The following is a 21,467-nucleotide window of genomic DNA, read 5'->3' as shown; positions in this document are numbered from 1 at the left end:
TTTTAAAAAAAATAAGTCTCTTCCATCAGTGTTTTGCAAGGATAGGTTTATTGTTTAGCCGATTTTGTGAGCTCTATTTTGCCTTTTTTTTCTGATGTTTTATGCAAGTTGACTACTAATGATGAATAAGAACAGTCTGAATGCATTGTTGCTGCATAAGTGTAATGTGGTGTGGTTTTGCACTTAAAAGAGGCATTTAGATGCTCTTGTAAATGTTCATGCAAAATCTCTGACTGCTTTTAGTGGTTTCCCATCTGCAGAGCACTGAGGGCTGGTTTGACACTGGAGAAGATTGAAAGAAACTCTTCATACTGTGATCCTAAATTTCATATTCACAATATTTCCTAAAGTAGAAAAGCGTTCTGTGACCAGAGAGATCAAACAAACAGTAAAAAGGGAAAGAAGGGAAGATCAGGGCTTCCCAGGCAAAGAGAACAGACTGTAAGAACGGTGAGAGAAGGCACGGCATGTTCAGTAGGGCACTGAACAGCAGGGCAAGAACACAGGACATGAGTAGGAATATCACCAGGTGAGAAGCACATGGGCCTGAAGGTGCTTTGAGTCTCCAGAAGATACTAGAAAGTTTTTGAGGATTTTAATCTATTTTCTAACAAGTTCCTTCTGGCTTTAGCATAGAAAATGGATGGGAAAACTGGATGCAGGGACATCCGTTAGGAGAAATGAGAAAGACCTGAACTGAAGTAAGGGCAGTAGGTATGGACACAGAAGCACACATTTAAGAGACAAGCCTTGAAAGACACACAGTTAATCAAAGTTTATCATCCATTGAATATGGAAGTGAGTATGAAGGAAGAATGGCTAGACTCCTGGATTTTCTGCTTGGGTCATCCAGGGCTGCAAATGATATGGCCAGGACTTGAGACATGAGGGAAGGATGGCTGTCAGCAGTACGCCAGCCAAGGAGGTGCTGCCTTCCCTTACCTCTGGGCTCAGGTCGATGGATGCTGATCGAACCAGGTCAGGGTATGTGTCTGTTCCTTGGGATTCAGGAATGGTAACAATAATTCACTATTTCCCATCAGGGTCAGAGGAACTCCTTTAAGAAAAGCGGAGCAATGGGGCAGGGGGGAGAGGGGGAAAGAAAAAGTGTAGAGCAAATAAGAACAGCAGCTATACCCCAGTTTGTGATAGAAACTAACAGGAGAGTCAAGTGAGATGTCTCAGAGCTAGTGATAGACCTGGAACTTGAGTGAGTTCTGGGGGGAAAGGTCGATGTGGGATGTCAGCAGTGGCAGACAGGAATAAATAGGATTGTACTGGGAGAAAGCAGAAAGGGGAGGAGAGCCAAAGATGGAATTCGGGTCACACCAACATTTTAGGAATGGAATAAGGAAAAGAAGTCCCCAACAATCTGGGATGGGAAGAAGCTGAGAAAGGCAGTCAGTCACAGCAGTCAGGGGTGAAAACAATCTCAGCAGTGGAATTAGGTGGAGGCGGCTCCTGCATGAACCCGTTCGGTGGAAGTTCTAACCAAGGATGGGAAGTCAGATTACAGTAGGTGGAGGAGTGGATGGAAAAATAAGGAAATGGAGACACAAATATAGACCACTCTCTCCAGAAGCTTGATTCTAGCCCTGGCCAGTGTTGACCAGTGGTTAGTGTCACTACAAGCACCGAAGGGCCTCAGGTTTGATTCCTGAGCACAAGAGCATATACCTGGGTTGCAGGTTTGATCCCCAGTCAATGTGGCTCTTTCACATCAATGTCTCTCTCTCTTTTTCTCTTTCCCCTACTTCCCTCTTTCTCCTCTCCCTCTCTCTCCTTCTCCCTCTTTTCCTTCTACCCAATATAAAGATAATTAATGGGAAATATATCCTTGGGTGAAGATTAAAAAAAGAAAGAAAGAAAAGGAAGCTTGACTCTAAAGAGAAGGGGAAAGTTTATAGCTGGAGAAATAGCTACACATGTATATGACAGGGAAGAGAACTGCAGAGTAGGAAATGTAAGGATGTAAAAGGGTACTAAAAGAATCATGCACTACTGTTCCTAGGGAGAAAAGTGTTTTTTTTTTCTAAAACAAGGTCATTTCAAATACCCACATATGCTTGAAGGAAAACATAGAAAAAGGAAAACAGCTTTTCAAGGACAGGTCGGATAGGATTAATAAATTCTGGCCCAGGAATATATGCAAATATAACGAAGAACACACAAGGGACACTTGGCAGCTAGATAGAGCTTTAAATGAGTTCGTCCACAGGACCAAAATACACTGTATTGTCTAGAATCTGTTCTTACTCATCATGAGGACGTACATAGTCATTATGGACAGAGGAAAACACAACCTGAAAAACATGGAGAATACCCAAAACAGACCAAAGGCACAATTTGTAGAGGCTTGGTAAACTAAGCATTATTTTCAGCTGTGTGAACACTGCATGACAATTGGGGGAACTTACTAGGGCCTGAAAAACTACCAAAATCTTGAAATTCTATTCCTTTGCTTTTGGAAAGTATCATTTATAGATAACTTAATGATTTATTTCATCTGTTCACTCATTCATTCAACAAATCTTGGTGGAGGATTTGTTCTGTGCTAAGTACAAGTCGGATAGAACATTAATAAGAGCATAGATCCTTCAGGGAAATGGGGTGGTAGCTATACTTTGAAAATGCATATTCAGTTTACCTTTTGTCGTTGTAACCGAAGATACAAAGGAAAACCTGTCAACAGACTTTTTGGCTGGAGGAATAGAGAGAGCATCTAGAGAAAAAAGATGGTGGGCACCTGGGCTTTACAAGGTGGAGGAACATTGGCCTAAGGATTCAAGCATTTTTCCTTAGAGATTTGATAAAAAAAGGAAATCTAAATTCAGGCTGTGAAATGGGGACAAGGAAGGAGTCTATATTTAATTATGGATGTATAAACATATTTTAAAAATGCAATTTACTTTTGGCTCTTTATCGATCTTACCCATATCATTCCGTCCTCTTATTCATATTTCTACTGCTGCCCATATCCTTAGGGTCAGGAACCTCCAGTATGTATGTGAAGTAGGAACTTCTAGATCTGCCTCATCAACAGGAGCTAAGTTGCTTGCAAGAGGAAGAGGAAAGCTGAGTGTTTCTGCTTTCTGCTGTGCCAGCTGATGGTCTGGCTGGTATAGTGCGAGATAGAAAACTGGATAGTCTGTCCCATGCTCAGAAATACATTCTGATAAAAACAAGTTCTCGTAAAGATCCAAAACAAGAATGAGGCCAGAGAGATGTTCAGAGAATGAGTATTTAGGTTTTATCTGAGACCAACTGCCTGTTTGCTGTTCAGCATCCATTTCTTTCTTTTTGTTCCTGAGAAGGCCTATTCAAATGAGTGAGCTAACAATGCCACACAGCATGTTGGTGTGCAGTGTACCCTGTAGGTGTAAAAACTTGGCTTTGTTTTGCCCTTGTTCATGAACAAGAGCTCCTTTTTGTTAGCCTTCCAAATGTTCCTTGCCATTATGAAGAAATACATTAATTCTGAAACAATAAATTCTGTACATTTTTGAACAACAGAAAAGAAAAACCATACACATAAATACACATATGCACACTGAAACCGACATTATCCTGTTCCTCCGCCTATATTTCTGAGTTATAGTCAACACCTGTGGCCACACAAGGGGCAGACTTCACAGCTGCAACCCCAGATGTCAGACACTGGATTCTACGTCCCTGGCAGCAGTCCCAAGTGGGAAGTCGTCTCCTTAACTGACCTCTGAAATGGTCTATTGTCTGTTTCCCTCTCTGGCCTGGGTCGTAACTAACAAGCTGTGTGTAGGCTGGTTTGGAGTTAGCCTACTGATGGCTTGTTCTGGATGCAATTATCCTTTGCCTTACCTTTGATTGTAAGGAATTTATTTCCTTTGTAGGAGTGAAAATTGGACTGGGGAAATTCTCAACAAAGAACTATATTCAGGCTTCTTCCAAGGATAAAGTAAAACACTATTTACTTTGATTGTTTCCCCGGCCCCCAGTGAAATGGGATGACATCAAGTTTGGTTTAGCATACAGTTGAGTTTTGGTTAATCAGAAGTACAAAGAGTTCCTTGGGGGCACTTCTGCCCTCTGAAAGAAGACTTAGTTTCCTAATGCTGCTTCTTAAAACTACTTCTTAAAGGAGAAAATGAACCATTTCTCCTCTTAGAATCTTAAGGAGCTGCAACTTGGTTTTTGCTATTACTAAAGAAAGTCATCTGTAGAGAAAAGCTCTGTGTATCATGAGTAATCTTGGTTCTTTAAAGAAGAAAATGGTTATATTAGAACCTTGCCTCTTCACCACTTGAAGAATAGCATTATGGGTAAAATGCAATTGTTGTGGGAATAAGGTAGGAAAAGGCCAAGTATCTAAGAGGGCTTCAGTTATAGTGCAACACTTGTGGCCTCAAAGGGAAGGTCTATTTTGAATACAGTTATAGTCATGAAAAGTTATAAAGAAATGTACCTGATATTTATAGGAAGATTAATTCTGGAAATCATAGAATATATTATCATATCCAACATCAAATGGTATTCATCTGTACCATGTAAATCATTCCAAATTTCCTGTTAACTTTCTAATAATGTAAACATATTTGTTGGCCACCGAGAGATATGCTTTAGATTTAGAATCCCAATATAAATAAATGAATAATTAAATTGGAGAAAAGAGACAGAAAAAATTCAAATTATTTATATGTCTACTAACCCCTCAAGGATGAGGAGTATAATTCCCTACCCCTTGACTGTGGGCTATGCTTTTCAATTGAATAACAAAGAGTAGTGTATTGAAAAGGGGAGGGACAGAGTTACATGACAGTGGAGAGACCTGGCAAACACTACCTTGACCACTTGATACAGTTAGCATCAACAATGAGGTCATGTTGACAGCATGTACCTTTGATATGATACGATCTCATTGAAGAGCAGTTCACCTTTGTAATATTTGCCCCAAAATGCATAACCATAGTCTAATCATGTGAAAAACATTAAATAAATCAGAGTTGAGGGACATCCTACAAAATCTGACAAGACTCCATGAACTGTCAGTCACTAAAAATAATAATACATAAATAAAAGTCTGTGATTGTAAAGCCAAAAGGAGCCTAAGAATGACTAAGTATAATGTATTATACCAGATAGGATGCTGGAAGAAAAAAAGGACATTAGGAGAAAAGTGTGAAATTGGAATGGAGGGTGGATTTTAGTTAATAGTAATGTCCCAGTGTTGGTTCCTTAGTTGTAGCAAATAGGAGAAACTAGAGGAGAGGTACTCAAGAATGTTTCATTTATTTTTGTAACTTTTCTATAATATAAAATTATTCTAAAATTACTATTTTATTTAAATTAAAAAATGATTAACACTGAGATATCAAATTTAACAGATCCTATGCTACAATCAACACATCTTTCTTGTTCACCCACACCTATCCACCAAACCATGTGGCATCAAGAGTCATTTTCCTGACGCATAGGAATACTTTACCTTTCAGGACCCTGTATATGAATGGAGTCAGACCAATTCCGAGAGTTTTAAATTGCCCAATAATATTTAGGTCATGGCCTTAGTAATATGACACAGTGCTCAAAAGATAATGTCCACAAGCCCGTATTTTTCAATAGCTTTAAAAGATATTAGTAATCCTTTAGCCATCTATCCAATACACTAAAATTTCTTGTGAATTTATTAATGGCATGATTAATAGGACAATGCATTGATCTCCGAAGGTAGCACATTCTTTGCTAGATTAGAGGGCAATATTCATTTACTGATCAGTTGTTGTCAAGAGGGGTAAAGGGATCAGGGCTGATGGGCCACTGTTCTAGAATAAGGATGAGATTATTTCTTCTCCCTATTTTTCCCTTATAATTATGAAAAACTAGGTTTCTCAGAATTTTAGATATTTTTTTCATACTGTTTTCAATTTATCATTTTACTTTGAGAAAGGTGAAGAAAGTGTTGGTCAGTGAATATTTTTAATGAATGGGTTCCTTGTTAACAATAAATATGCTTATATTAACATTTAATGTTATAATTTTAAAAGTTGAGTTAATAACAATTTAGCTAGAATAATAAATTGTCAGAATTGCCTCTCGAATTGTGTTTTCAGGAAAGGATGCAAATGCCATTTTTAAAAAAGCTGGAGGGAAAATACATGCAACTTCCTGCATATATTTTAGGGATAAAAATAGGATTCGGTAAGATCACTGGTACATTTCATATGCACAGTACTTTATAATGATCATTTGTTAAGGGGGGAGAGGGAGTAAAATCCATACTGCTTGATAATAGGAGAAAAAAAGTGTTCCCTATGGAACTCTTAGCGAAGAACTGCAAAAGAGTCAAAGTATTTTAGGAATATTTTTCATGAGGTAGTGCTTAATATGGAAAATAATAATGGGTGGGGGGGATATACAGTAAATGTAGGTAGCTATTTTTTATATTACTCTTTAAAAAGTTCAGTTAATTCATATTGTACATTTCATTAGACCTTGGTATATGTGTGATTAGTAATGAGAATTATAATAGTTTCCTTTCCTTGAACACTGACAATGTGTATAGCTTTGCACTGCCTGGCCTTTGACATGCACCATCTAAAAGCCCAACCCCGCAAGGTGCATACAATTACTATTTAACAGGCAAGGGAACCCAGGACACCAGAAATTAGGGGACTGACTCAAAGGCCCACAGCTTGTAAGCGAGGGAGCCACTACAACCTGCCTGCCTCAAATGCCTGAGCCCTTCCCCACTACAGCATATAGCTCTCTTACAACTATACTACCTTTATTAATACTCTTCAAGTAAATGTGTATCAGTAACAAGTTGACTTAAGTCATTTTTAACCTTTCTAGGCTTCAAGTTTCTCTTGGGTTAGATAGAGTTGGCTGGATGACTTCTGTTTTCTTCTAGTTTTAAAATAGGAACATGATTTGTATACACGGTGAGAACATTAAAATGGCCATTTCCACATGTTTATGTTAATAATCCATTATTAACACTGAGCTTATTAAATCTTGTGATGGAATCTATCTGGAGATGTTCATGTGATTTCTCTTAAATCCCTCAGTCCTGCCAGAATTAGTGAGTGATCTTACCATTTTCAATGTTATTCCTTAAGACTTACATGTAAGAAGAAACTTCATATTTTTCTCTACCATATACATACTATTTACTTAAATATTTGTCTCCTAAACAGTCAATGACTTTCAGACATGAATAATGCAAAGAAAATCAGTTTTGGATCTGAAATTAATAAAAATATCAGTTTATTTTTATTCATACTTGTTCAAATATAACATTTTTAACAAGTGAAAATATGTATAAGCATATTTATAACACGATAGACATAAATATAAATAAAATGTATAAGTATTTGAGACAAAATTTAATTTATATATTAGTAAACTGATGATATGCTTACATTTAGCTTTAAGATAATATTAACATGGATATTTAAAAGGATGGGCTTTCACAAAAACTGCTATAAAATGTTCATATCTGTGTCAGTGATATTTCTTTTTAAGAAAACTATGTCAAGATCTAATTTAACCATTTAACTCATATGGTAACATTATTTGTAAATGACACATTTTTTTCAATAGAAAGGTTCCTTTATCTTGTAAATAACAGCATTTTTATCAAGAACATGCCACATTTATTATACATGCACAACACATTAAAATTTGAATAATTTATATACCTTTATGCACAGTGTTCAGTCTTGCTATAGCACTCTATCTTTGTGAAAAATATTCTAAAAATTTGGCACAGAATTAATAAATTATATTGTACTCTTTCAGAACTAATGTGATTAAAATTTTACATGGCACAGAAAACACTCTGTCACAGTTTACGTCTTCCTTTGCAGTTTATTGACCAATGGCAGTTCTGTTTTAGTTGGAATAAATAATGGATATTCAATAGCTAAAAGTGACATCTAAGTTAGGTGTTTTGCCTATACTCTAATTGGAAATGAGTTGATTTCAGTTTTTCTAGCAGTAAAGCATTTCCATTCGTATTATGGCCAACAAATTGCTAACTGAGGGTGTTAGCGATAATATGTATCATCATGAGATGTTTTTCTTTGGGAGCAGAGCGGTTGAGAGGAAATGTGGATCTCTTCCTGAACCCTATGTGGCCAGGAGCACGGATGCCTTCTGCGGCAGAAGCAGGGAGAGTTCTTGGGGAAGCTGGTGAGGGAGCACACTCCGCAGACACAGGCAGGAACACGGGGAGCACTCCAGGTGCACAGGACTGCCAAGGGCATAAGGAAACTGAATGTATCACTCAGGGAAATAGCAGCCAGGGCACTCTATATCAGCAAAATCCCCCTGCTTTTTAGGAAAAGTTTTCCATATCCACATCGGTGTCTATATCAAGAATGAAGAAATTAAGCTAACTGGCACAAAATTTTTTTTTTTTTCTGAACTCATTCATAGACACTGGGGGAGAAAAAAGGGAATAATATTAACTCAAGCTTCCTCTAAACCAGAGGAGAGAATTCTCACTCCCTCTCAGGGCAGATTTCAGACTTGTGGTAACCAAGGAAAATGCCATCACTCTTTTTCACAGTTCTGCTAAGATCAACTTGAGGTGTTGTATTTTGAGAGCCTGTTTGAAGGAACCTATTCCTTTCCTAAAACTATGATTACCTAATTTTTATATTTATTATTTGGCAGAAAGGAAGTAGTACTTAAGCTCAATTTTTATACAAATGTACTTTATTCTTATACAAATGTACTTTATTCTAAAAGACCGAGCAATGAACATACTGTTCTTTACTTTATGATCCTTGCTTTTATGATCCTGAGGGCTTTTAGACAGTGAAATGGCAAAGAACATCGAACAGGTTAAATACAGTGGCAAACTTTTGTTTTAAAGCTGTTACGGTACAAATATAAAAACTTACGAATCACAGAGCACTGAATTTTCAAGAGTAAAATCGTACCAAAACCGCGATAAGTTTTCGCTGACGTCACAGGTGAGCAGGTGGTCTGGAAGGTCACTGATGGTGCCCTGCACAGCCAGCACATGCGGGGCCAAGGTGAAGGGCACGTCGCTCAGAAGCTCTGCCATGAACGAGCTGTTCTCCAGAAGCTGGCCTGCCTTAGTTTCCGCCCCGGGGCCTGCTACAGTCCCAATGGGTGAGTTTTCTTGGCCAGTCTAAAAATACACATATATTCAAATCATTTAGAGCTATGGCCTTCGAGGTTCAGTAATGGTAAATGTGGCAAAATGATAGAGAAATGGGGGAATATGTAAGTATTCCCAAATCACAATGTAGCTTATTTGATTTACTTGTACATAGAACTCTACCAGGCTTTAAAATGAATCCTATACCCTACCCTTCCACCTATGACCCCCTCGTGTTATTTCTCTAGCCCAGTAATGTCTACAAAGTCTGTCTGCTTTGCCAAAGCTGGTGTATTCTTTCAGGCTCTTTAGAATTTCCAGATTCCCTGTAAAACCTTATAGCAACACAGTCCAAAATGACCTTGCCCACTTAAGAATGATTATGGAGCAAACTGCCTAGGACAGTGGTCGGCAAACTGCGGCTCACGAGCCACAGTTTGCCAACCACTGGCCTAGGATATTATTTAGCATTTCCTATATATGTGTCCTTGCCAGTTGCTATTTCACATGCATATGTCTTATCCCCAGTTAGATTCGAGGGTCCTTGAGGGCAACAATCTAGTTGACATGTCTTTGTATTCTCTGCCTTGCATACTCGATTATCTTATCCTAATACCTACATGAGAGTTTACTTCTAATGTGTGTCATGCTTATTGACTGATTGACTTTCATAGGAACTAACATGTTACATAAGTTATGCAGATACAGAGAACTGGCAAACCACGCATACAGTAGGTTACCAAAAGACATGCAGTAGGGTGTCCAAAGTGGAAACTAAGTGTCCATCGATAGTACAATGGATAAATTGAAGTATACTTACAGCAATGAGAATAAACCACCTGCCACTAAAAGTGGCTGAAACCGAAATAAAACCAGTTTAGGCAAAAATTTACTCTCCCACCACCACCTGGTCTCACACAAATAAAACCCTGGAGTCTATACTGAGGCCCAGGAGGCCCTGGCGACCTGGCCCCCAGCGCCTCACTGCCTCCTTGCTGTTGCTCCTGTGTGCCCAGCCTGCTTCTGCCTCAGGCCTGTGCTTTCCAGTCCCGCTACCCAGGAGGTTCTGCTGGCAAATACACATTGGGCCCCTTCTCTCACCTCCTTCCAAGTATTGGTCCAAATGCCACCTTCTCAACAAGGCTTTCCTGACCATCTTATTCAAACTGTGTCCTGCCCCCTCCTCCCTTCCCCTCCTGTACTTCTCTCTCTCTCCCCTGCTCTTTTACTCTACACAGCCCTTAGCACCTTGTTTTCGGTTATATACTTTATCTGCATTATAATCCTCAGGACTTAAGGGGCTTTTGTCTCTTGTGTTCCCTGCTGTATCCCAAAATGCCCAGGCCAGTGCCTGGTGCTCAGTAAATATTTATTGGTTGGATGCAAGCAGACAAGATTTTGCCTGCATGGGGTTTACATTATGATGGTTAAAATACTGATAAATTCCTTATCTCTAAGTCTAGAGAAGAATGATTTTCTGTTTACGAAATAATTTTGAAAAATTTTTATGGAAGTGTAAAGTACATACAGAAAGGGTACATTAGAAGTTTACATTACCCAGATCAAGGGACAGAAATGACAAGTCCCCCCCCCCCCACTCCAGCAGCCCTCATAGTGCTTTCTGTCACTACCCTGACTTCTAACAGTATAGATTGGTTTACCTATTTTTATATTTAAATGAAGGTAATCCTATAGTATAAACTCTTGTTTCTGACTTTTATATAGGAGACTCATCCATGTTGTTGCATGGGATAAAAAGAAGTTATCATCACAAAGGAGATATATTCAGACTGATGACTTAAAAGGATCACTTTGGTTGCCGTATTGACAGTAGGTAGTGGAGTCTGGCGGCCAGGAAGCAGCAGCTGGCTAAGAGAGACTGCAGTGTGGATTAGGGTTGTGAAAATCAAGGCGATTTGAACATTGGATTTTGGATAGACTTTGAGGATAAGGCCAACAGGGTTTATGGGTGAAAAGGATGTGGGATGTGAGAGCAGACTGGAGTCAGAGTTTTTGGCCTAAGCAGAAAGAGCAAGAGTTCTGTTTTGGTCATTCCAGGTTGTACCAGACATCCAAGTGTAGCTGCTAATAGGCAGGGGGTATAATGCAAGTTGGAATGGGGGAGGGGCGGGAAAGATCTGGTAGAGATAGTCCTCTTGGTGCTTTTTAAAAGGGTATGGTCAGGTCCAGCCCGAATGGCTCAGTGGTTCACTCCAAGGCACAAGATGGCTGCCCCCATGTGGACCCAAGATGGACACCATAAGATGGCCAGCAGGGAAGGACAGTTGTGGTCAATCAAGCCTGCAGGGGAGTGGTTAGGAGGTGATCAGGCTGGCAGCCAGAAGCAGTTAGGGGCAAGCAGGCAGGCAAGCTGTTGGGAGCCAGCAGTCCTGGATTGTTTGGGATGTCGCACTGCCCGGTGGGATCCAGCCTAAATGGGCAGTCAGACATCCCTCAAGGAGTTCCAGATTGGAGAGGGTGCAGGCTGGGCTGAGGGACACACACCTCCCGTGCATGAATTTCATGCATCGGGCCTCTAGTAATGCCTAAGCAAATAGCTGACCTGATGACCAGCTGGTAGCTATGACACGCATTGATGGGGTCAGACACTCAATGCAGTAGCAGAAACTATAGGCATGGAAACATGGAACAGACTGATGAATCTCAGAGGGAAGGGGGGAAGAAGAGGGTGGAAGCAGATTAACCAAAGATCTTTATATGCATACTAGAGGCCTGGTGCACGAATCCATAGGGTCCCTTGGCCTGGCCTGTGGGAATCAGGTCGAAATCAGCTCTCCGACATCCCTCAAGGGGATCCCAGATTGCAAGGGCGCAGGCCAGGCTGAGGGACCCAACTGAATCCATGCACTAGGCCTCCAGAATCTAGAATAGGGGGATTGAGATGTGGTTTCCTGTTCCAGTTCTCCTTGATAAAAAGCCGTATGACCTTTTAGTCCCATGTTAAAAACAAGAGGACATCGGAGCACAGAGAGGTTAAGGAAGTTGTTCTAGGTTACACAGTTTGTCTATGGTAAGACTGAGAATCAAACCCAGTGACCTATAATGCTCTAAACATGTTACCTGCATATCTATGTTCTGGAGAGGTCGGCCTACTGAATGAACAAAGCCTTGAGACTTTAGGGAACAGCATTAGAGAATATAACCATTCCTAAATAGCATATCTTGGCTTAAATAAGAAGGGGAAAAAATACTCTAATATATTTTACCTTTTTGGAGAAAGGACAGAAACTCATTAAGATGACAGATCTTATACTGAAGGATAGAAAAGCAACTGTAATTTAATAGAGCTTTCTCCCTGGAAATGAATCTACCAGTTTTCTGGGAGGGTAACACCATGGACAGTGAAATAAAACCGTGTATGACTGGTCGTTGTTGAAACGTAGAAAAGGAAGGCATATGGGGAGACACTGCCTTATTCTTTTCTGCCTTTGTTTATGTTTGAAAACCTTCCATCATCAAAAAGTTTCCAAAAATTAAACTTGAACAATTCCATGGACAAAGTGCTGCCCCCGGAGCCTCCTGGAAGGGCCTGGCTCTCAGCTGTGCTGCATGCACTGCCCGGCACCCACCTCCAACAGTTGGCTGGAGTGCACTGTTACAGTCTCCACGGAGCCTGCCTGCCCTCTTGGCAGCAGGGTGAGTGCCATGATGCAGCTGCTGCTGGCATGCTGAGAGCTGGAAAGGGAGACATTATCAGGCAAAGCAAGAGCAAGTCACAAAGAGAATGTGAGTCAACATTCAAGGACCCCACACCCACTAACCCAGATCACCAAGTCTCTAGCTTGGCAGTCAGTGGGAGCAGAGGTGGGGGCTGAGTGCTGAGACAGAGGCCTGGCTCCCCTGCAGAAAGCAGCCCTCTCTCTTAGACACAAAGTCTAACAATTTTTTTTCATTTGCATAACAAAATGGGTCTTTAAAAAGAAGAATGAGTATGCTAACCACAAAAGAGCAAGAAGAAAAGAATCAATTAACCTTATGGTTAATAGCCAGATTTTTAAAAATTACTTCAAATATTATATTCAGAAAACATGTTCATTATTTTTATAAGTAATCCTGCTCACAGAAATGCTATGATAACGTTCCTCAGTATAATTTCCTTCATATAATCTAGCTCTAATACTTCTGTTTCAAATGAGCGTTTGCCCTTACATGGTTTAAATATGGATATACCATGTCAGAATGGCTCTTTTTTAAGGGTAAGGAGAAAATAAATTTCTTTATCAATATCATTACAACAAGCAAAATTTATAATTAGCTGTTTTCATGTCTGTATAAAAATCAAATTTTGTTCATCGGTTAACCTGTTACAAAATGGACTACCAAGTTTATCTAGTTCCTCCCATTTTGTTATCTGCATCTCAAATCATTCGAAGAGCGGTACAGACATTATTCCTCCCATGATTTTGGAGGGGCTGTATAGGGTCATGAGGTGGAGTCTGTGAAATCTTCTCTGAGCTTAGAAAAAGCACGTTCTGAGAATAAAGGGCACCTAACACCGTTTAGTGAAGTCACATCCCTGGGGCAGCAGCAGGTCAGTGGCATTCCCGTGAGCCTCACTCCTGGGTGTATAAAGCGAGGAAATGCAGCTTTAAGCACAGACAACTTCCTTTTTCCTGGCACAAAAGCCCCAAGCACCCCCATGAAATCTGTGAAGGGCCGCCAACTTTGCAAACCCACTAACAATTTGGAAACCTCATCTACTTGGCCATATCTGACTAACATATGAACATTTTATTAATAGGAACATCACCTATGGTTGGCATCTTTTCTAACACCCTGCTTTTTTCCCCTGCATCCCATGCCTTAGATATGTAGAGATAAAACTGTGTCCTATTAAAGCAAATTTTTGAAGCATTAAAATGTAGAAACCAGCCTTAACCAAAACAGTAATAAAGCCTATTAAAAGAACATAGAAGCAGGTATAAAAAACCCATCCACCATAGTCAATTGACATGCAAAGATGGTAGCTATACCAAGCATATTTTTAGGAGATGCTTTGTAGTAAGAAGAACTATGCCTTTAAATTCTAATGTCTATAGATAAAAGACGTGTTCCTTTGAACAGCAGCCTGAACAGGCCACACTGTCACTTTATCTCCCCAGATAACTATCCATTCTATTCTGGCTTCAACTGGTTATCTGCTTGCATTACATCAGCTTCTTGATGGGGGAGGGCTACGGTGCAAATCTGAGTCAGAAGCATCAGGGGACAAGAGGAAAAGGTGATACAAGCAATGGCACAAGTAAGGCCGTCCTCAGGCTTATTTTTCCTATGAAGCTGGTCGCTAATAAATGTCTGGCTAGCTGAGAAAAGCCAGAGGACTTACACCTACGTAAGCCCTGAGCAATCGTCTCCTTTCACTTGTGAGAAATTATGTTGCAGTGGCAGAGACTTTCTGATTTTTCTGCAAATCCTCACTACCCAGAACCGTAGTTTGTTTACATAACAAGTGCTCACCAGATAGTTATGGCAATGAACCTGTTCCCCTTGTTTCTCAGATGCTCTAGGCACCCCAGACTTGATTTTTAAATTGAGGGGTTAGGCCAAAGAAACAAAGAAAAGCCCAGAACACTTTACCACTCATAGAGATAAATTAGTGGGAGAAAGCTGAATTCATGGAAAATCTACATGTTCCCTATATGCTGCGCTCCAAATGCCATATATTTGATTAGCAAACTAAAGTATTTTCCGGCGTATAATACGACTTTTGAAAGGAAAAAAAGTCAACCGAATGTAGGCCTAAACCTATGTTTTAACTGTAAAATTAAGGGGGGTCGTCTTATACGCCGGAAAATACAGTAGGTTAGCAAGTAGAGAATTTCTTTATTCCTTTAACTTCCTGATCTGGGATATCATTTCACTTTAAATTTTGGCTCATGTGTGTGTTTTTCCAATGTTGGTTCCCTTTCCTCTTCTTTTCCCCCTCAGTATTTCCACCTCCTTGTGCTGCCTGCTTCTCTCATCTTTCTTAAAAAAAAAAGTTCTGACTTCCTCTTTTCAGAACTCCAGCTGAATGGATGCAAGTGAAGAAGGGGAAGTAAGGGCTGGCACTTGCTTCTGTAATCTGTTCATCTTTCTTGGAAACGCGGCTTGACTGAAGCCGGAAAATCTGTACCAGCCAACTGGAGTGGGGGAGCGGTGGAAAGAGGGAAGAGAGCATTTTAGGAAAGGAACCAGCAAGAAACAGTGTTCTGTGTGGGATCCTGTTTGTGCTAGTTTTGGAAAAACAAAGGCTATTCCAGTGATTTTCTTTAAAAAACAAAAAAAAATTGAAGTTTATGATCCCTCCCCTTAAGCTGACCAGAAATCTCATTTTCCTAGCAGGCCTCCCCTCTTTTTCACATGTATATTTCACACCTTCTCTATCCCTACATGACCACTTCCTCCTCGCTGTCAGCAGGTGGGCTTGCCTCCTACTTGACCAAAAGGAGAGGATCTCCTCAACCTGCCCCACCCAAAAAACATATCTGCATTGGCACTCATCTGTGCTTCCCTCCTCCCCTCATCTAACTCCTCGCTGGTGCTTCACATCCACTCTGTCCCCTCTCTTCAAGGACAGGGTTGCATCGGTAGAAGGCATCTCCTAATTGCTAATCTTCATATGATCAATGCCCCAGATACAGAAAACCCTCCATGTCTGTATCGCCACTGCCATCGCACCCACTGCACTCCCACACCACCTCTGCTGTGCTCACACCAGGCTGAGACCACGGTCACGCCTCACCCGCACTGCTTCTCCATCTTTACTAACAATCTTTTTTTTTTTTTCTTTTCACTAAACTCAGAGGTTTTGGAGTGCTAAACTTTTATGATCTCTTTGTCCTGCTTAAAACTGGCCACTATGTTTTTATTTCTTGTTTTTTGTGCCACTTTTTAGTTTGCCTCTTTCTGAGGTGATGGTATTCTCTAGCGCAGTGGTCGGCAAACTCATTGGTCCACAGAGCCAAATATCAACAGTACAACGATTAAAATTTCTCTTGAGAGCCAAATTTTTTAAAGTTAAACTTCTTCTAATGCCACTTCTTCAAAATAGTCTCACCTAGGCCGTGGTATTTTGTGGAAGAGCCACACTCAAAGGGCCAAAGAGCCGCATGTGGCTCTCGAGCAGCAGTTTGCCGACCACTGCTGTAGGGCCTTGTTTCTGTTCCTTTATTCTTTAGTCTCAACATACCTATCAGGATGAGCTTATTCACACCCATGGTGCCGACAGCCCTATCGGCCTCTCCCCAAAGGTGAACGAGTATGTAGATTAGGGGTGTTGAACTCAATCAGAGAAGGGGCCAAAATCTAAAATCCAGCCTAAATCGCGGGCCGAATGGTTTACTGAACAGTCATAAACTGGCAATGTCATAAACTGACAGCGGAGTGCAGTGATGACAGCGCGGTGCGGGCCACATTGCAAGGCCTGGCGGGCTGGATTTGGCCCGCGGGCCTTGTGTTTGACACATGTGATGTAGATAAATGTGTGTGTGCACGCACACCCCCCAATCTCAGACCCAGATTTCTATCTAGAACTCCTCGCCCATATATTCAACTGTTATACCTATTCTTTTTGGATATTCCATAGGAATCCTACACTCAATGTGTTCTAAACCTGGTTCTTATCTCCTTCCTAACACTACCCCCCAACTTACTGAATGGTCTTCTAATCGTTCCCGTGTTGGTGGAGGGAACCAATAAGTTGCCCAACACACAAACCTTAATTATTGTTGACGTCTCTCCCTGGCATGTCACTTCCTCCAACCAGTAAAGGACTGAGTCCTATTGATTTTTATGTTCTTAATATCTCCCAAGTTTCATCTGTTCCTTTGCAGGTCCACTGTTCTCCTCCTATTTCGGGCCACTGTAGTCTCCTGCCTTGAATGTCGCATGTGTTTTCTGCATATGGCCTTGCTCCCCATACACTACTTTCTCCCTCCCTGTCACTGGTGCTATCTAAAAGACATGCTTTTCCTTGCTTAAAACTCCTAGATGCCTTTGGAGAAGAAACAAACTCCTTATCATAGTATAGAAGGTATGATCTAGCCTTGCTACCCCTCCAATTTCTTTTATCACCATTCCCTAAACTCTACTCCATCCACACCAAGCTGTTTGCTCCTATCCAGATAATGCCAGACTCACTCGATTACTTTTGCCTAAACTAGGACATCTTTCTTTCTTCTCTCTCTTCTTCCTCTCGCCCACTTAAACTTGTGCTTTAGGATGTACATCAAGACTCTTTTAGAAAGATTTCCTGAAGTAACTCCTCAAACCTGGGCTGCCTGCCTGTCCATGTGTTCCCATAACAGCCTGTGCACAGCTCTCACCGCATGTACATGCTGGAATAGAGTTCTTTGCACCCTCCTAAAACTATGAGCAGGGCAAAGCCCAAGAAAAGAGCTTTCTTCTCCATTTCCCTCCCCATCAGAGCAATGCCTGGTTCATAGCAGGTGATCAACACAGGGTTATCCAATTACTAAAATTAAATTTCTTCCTAAACTTTATATTCAAATTTATTCAGAATAACCTAGGAGTCATTACATTGACATCTGTTTGGTTTTTTTCCTAACAAGATTCTACCAACTGTTTTCAGCAACATGGTGAACTGTGGATGGTATTAAATACTAGTATAGACAGAATAAAAACTGGTTTGAGACCCCAACTGTGTCTATTTCCTAAAGAATGAGATGGGTTGTTCTTGACTTGCCATATGAACAACATCACAAATATGTCTCCCAAAGGAAATTTAATAGGTCCTGCTACAATGTTGATGAAACTGTTGAGGAAATCCTCTAAAAAAAAAAAAAAATATATATATATATATATATATATATATATATGTGTGTGTGTGTGTGTGTGTGTGTGTGTGTGTGTGTATTAGAGGCCTGGTGCATGAGTTCATGCATGGGTGGGGTCAGGTCAGCCTGGCCAGGGGGAGGGGACATGGGCAGTTGGCCAGCCTGCCTGCTGGTCTAACTCCAAATCCAGGGGACAATTTGCATATTAGTCTTTTTTTTATGTAGGATATACACTGAGTAGCCATATTATTATGCGTTCAGAGATAATAATCTGGCACTCAGTGTATATTTATCAGATGTTCACCTTATACACTCCATATTCTCCTCAATCAACTGTCTTAGTCTGTTCAGGCTACTACTTAAAAAAAAATAAATAGCACAACCATAGACTGGATGGCTTATATACAACAAAACTTCTTTTCTTAGTTCTGGAGCCTGAGAAGCTCAAGGTGTGGATGCAGCAGACACAGTGTCTGGCAAGGGCCTGTTCCTGGTGTGCAGATGGCTCTCTTTTTGCTTTAGCATCACAGGGCAGAAGGGCCCGGGAGCTCTCTGGGGCCTTTTATAAAGACACGAATCCCATCTAGGAGGACTCCACCCTCATGACCTAATCACATCCCAAAAGCCCCCGCCTCCAAATAATCTCACATTGGGGATTAATTTCAATTTAAGAATGTGGGTGTGGGTCCTCAATCAGTCTATAACATCAGCCGGCTTGCACACTTTTCTCTCCTAGGATCCAGTATTTATCCACAGCTGTGCAGTCAAGTCTGAAAGATTGCAGTGTAGCCTATGTTTGGGGGCAGGAGTATGGGGAAAGGGCCAGCAGCAGGGAGGCAGGACTAGGTATGCATTGCAGGGGGAGAAAAGCCTCAGAGATGAGTGCTAAAAAGGGAGTAGGAAAGGGGATGGTTTAATTTCTGTTCAGCCCCTTGCTTGCTTCTCTGGTTTCCATGGAGGGGTTTTTCTCTAAGCTTGCTGGCCTTCTAGCTCTGCCCCTTTTTCTCCCCCCAAGGAGGCACACTGAGTTACATGGTTGGTGGATGAAAGTGTTGGGTCCCCCTTCTAAACCACCCAAGGACTCAAGACCTAGAGACAGAGTCTCTTTCTGCCTGGATAAGGGGAGACAAGTAAACACAGTGTGTGCTGTATTGAGGTAAACCTTCCTCACAAGTGTAGACATGGGCTAAGGAGGCTGTGGCAATCCATTTCAGCTAATAACTAACCTGCCTCCTCCAACTGGTGCTCATCAGTCAGAAAGGAGCCATTTTGGTTCTTGGTCTGCTAGCCCTTTAGTCTTATTTCGCCACTAGTGGCCTGGTGCATGGATTCATGCACATTGAAAGGAAATTAATTAGAAGATTCGTGTAGTAATTGTTACTTTCCAAAAATTACATGTCAAACTAGTATATAATTAAAACACGTGTACGACTGGCACCAGTGAGAGCTTTATATGTATCATGCATGCACAAGTTAATGTTTATTTTTAAATTTCCAGTGCATGTCATATGTACCGGCTGGTCAGTCGGTCACTTAGTCTTTTATATATATAGATTGAATAAGGCTGCAAGTGAGAAAAAGGGATGCCCTTTATTAGGTTAGGACACCAAAACCCCACCAGTTTCTAGTTCCCAAAGCAACTCATATCAAAACAGAGACACATTAGCCATCTATATATATATATATATATATATATATATAAAAGCCTAAGCGACCATTGCAACCAAACACATAACCAAACAGGCTGTGTGAGGCATCCAGGTTGGCAGGTGGGGCATTTGGGGCAACCAGGCTGGTGAGGAAGGGTGGGGGGGCAATTGGGGTGATCAGGTCGCAGGCAGAGGCAGTTAGGGCTGATCAGGCAGGAAGGTAAGCAGCTAGGAGCCAGCAGTCCGGGATTGTGAGAGGAATGTCCAACTGCCGGTTTAGGCCCCATCCCCAGGACAGGGCCTAAACCAGCAGTCAGACATCTTCCGAGGGGTCCCGGATTGGAGAGGGTGCAGGCTGGGCTGAGGGGACCCCGCCCCCTCCCCCATGTATGAATTTCATGCACTGGACCTCTAAGTCCAAAATAAAAACAAGTCATGCAGATGTTAAATATATCAAACTATTGGCTTTAAAAGCTTACATTCATATAATGCTCTATTAACTTATTGGTATGATTTTACCTATTTTATCATCCAGTTAAGTCTGTGGGATCAGCAAAGTTCTAACCAGAATCTTGGAAAAACAACAACCAACATTTGTTTTTGAAGTAATTTCACACTTTATTTCATTTGAGCCTCACAACCCACTAAATTTGATAGGGAGGCTATTGTTTCTATTCTCATCTTCTGAGGCTCAAAGTTTAGTGACTGTGTAAGGTCACACCACTACTAATTGGCAGAGACTTGTACTCTGTGTCTCCTCAGTTATAATCCAATGCTGTCCCTCTGGTGTACAGGCCATCATCAAGGTAAATAGTTTTAAAGCTAATGTGTTTGGTTGTTTTTTAAGGGCTTAAGTTTAACACTTGTCCATAGAGAAATTGTTATCTGGGCTGGAAGATGAAGGTCCAAAAATTACAGACTGTGCCACCACAGAAACTGAGTTTAAAGTAACAGTTCAAGTAAGCATCTCATTACTAGGTTAAATCTACAAGGCTAGATACAATATACAAAAGCTAGAAGACCGTAGCATCTGATCACAGCCAAGGTTACACAATGACTTAAGCTTTTATGAGTGAATTCTTCAAGCTTATTATGTACAACACAGTTCTGATACTAGAGTCTATTTAACTTCCCATTGATATAGCTTTATTTATTTAAAATATCTATTCAACTTATTCAGAATGCAGTGCAACAAGATCATACATTTCCCAGATAATTTCAAAGGAGAACAATGAAAAATGATTTTGCACATCTCCTCAGCATGCTGAATATTAATTTCCCTCAAATGATTAATTTTCATTTTGCAAAACAAAGTACATCAACTGTATACATAATAAAGGAAATTAAATGCTATTTTTAAAGCTGGTCAGAAAATATATACTGGTGTTTTTATATAATTGTTAAATAGATATCACTTTTATGATATTGAATGAACAGAAATAGCATAGGCTACTTGTAGGAAATTCTAAAAGTAAATAAAAAATATTAAGTGATATCTACATGCTGGGTTTTTTTGGGTTTTGTTGGTATGTGCTTTGATAAAATGAACATTTGACAAATTCTTAACTGAAATATATATTAAACATTTTTATATTATAGAAAACAAAAATAATTATTTCATGTTATGGTTGTTTTAAGACAGAAAGCTGATCTGTTTTTGCTGCTCTTAATTTATACTGAGAGTTTATATTTTGTCAAAGTTTCCACCATTATTCAAAAAAACATAAACATATAATTTTTAGTATGCACTTAGAATTGTAGTGTCCACAGCCAGAAATAAAAGACCATTATCAGTAGGATCTCACATTCACCCTGCATATAAATATCTTTCTAATCTGAGGAAACAAGGAATTCTTTAAGAAAGGCCTTATTTTCTTTGTAATTCGAATTTAGTGTGTGGAATAGTCCAAA

General features: G+C 40.4%; 1 protein-coding gene and 1 long non-coding RNA gene across 4 annotated transcripts in view; one reads left to right on the top strand and one right to left on the bottom strand.

The window, feature by feature from the left end:
- Nucleotides 1-21,467, top strand: part of LOC311628997 — a 102,224-nt gene that overhangs the window by 65,549 nt on the left and 15,208 nt on the right. The window lies entirely within an intron of this gene.
- The window catches only part of UMAD1 (UBAP1-MVB12-associated (UMA) domain containing 1), a 170,516-nt gene continuing 157,382 nt past the window's right edge, over nucleotides 8,334-21,467 (bottom strand). For 2 of the 3 annotated variants that reach the window (XM_084896707.1, XM_084896708.1), the window contains exon 4: nucleotides 8,334-9,139. In XM_084896707.1, the coding sequence (XP_084752833.1) occupies nucleotides 8,882-9,139 (258 nt within the window). In that variant the 3' untranslated portion in view covers nucleotides 8,334-8,881. Of the gene's footprint in view, nucleotides 9,140-12,699; nucleotides 12,806-21,467 lie in introns of all 3 variants that reach the window. The other variant, XM_084896709.1, reaches the window with a different exon arrangement.

The sequence above is a fragment of the Pipistrellus hanaki genome (genome assembly GCF_964339955.1).
Source record: "Pipistrellus hanaki genome assembly, chromosome: 10".
In the NCBI taxonomy this organism is placed as follows: Eukaryota; Metazoa; Chordata; class Mammalia; order Chiroptera; family Vespertilionidae; genus Pipistrellus; species Pipistrellus hanaki.
This window is presented reverse-complemented; position numbering and strand designations above follow the sequence as displayed.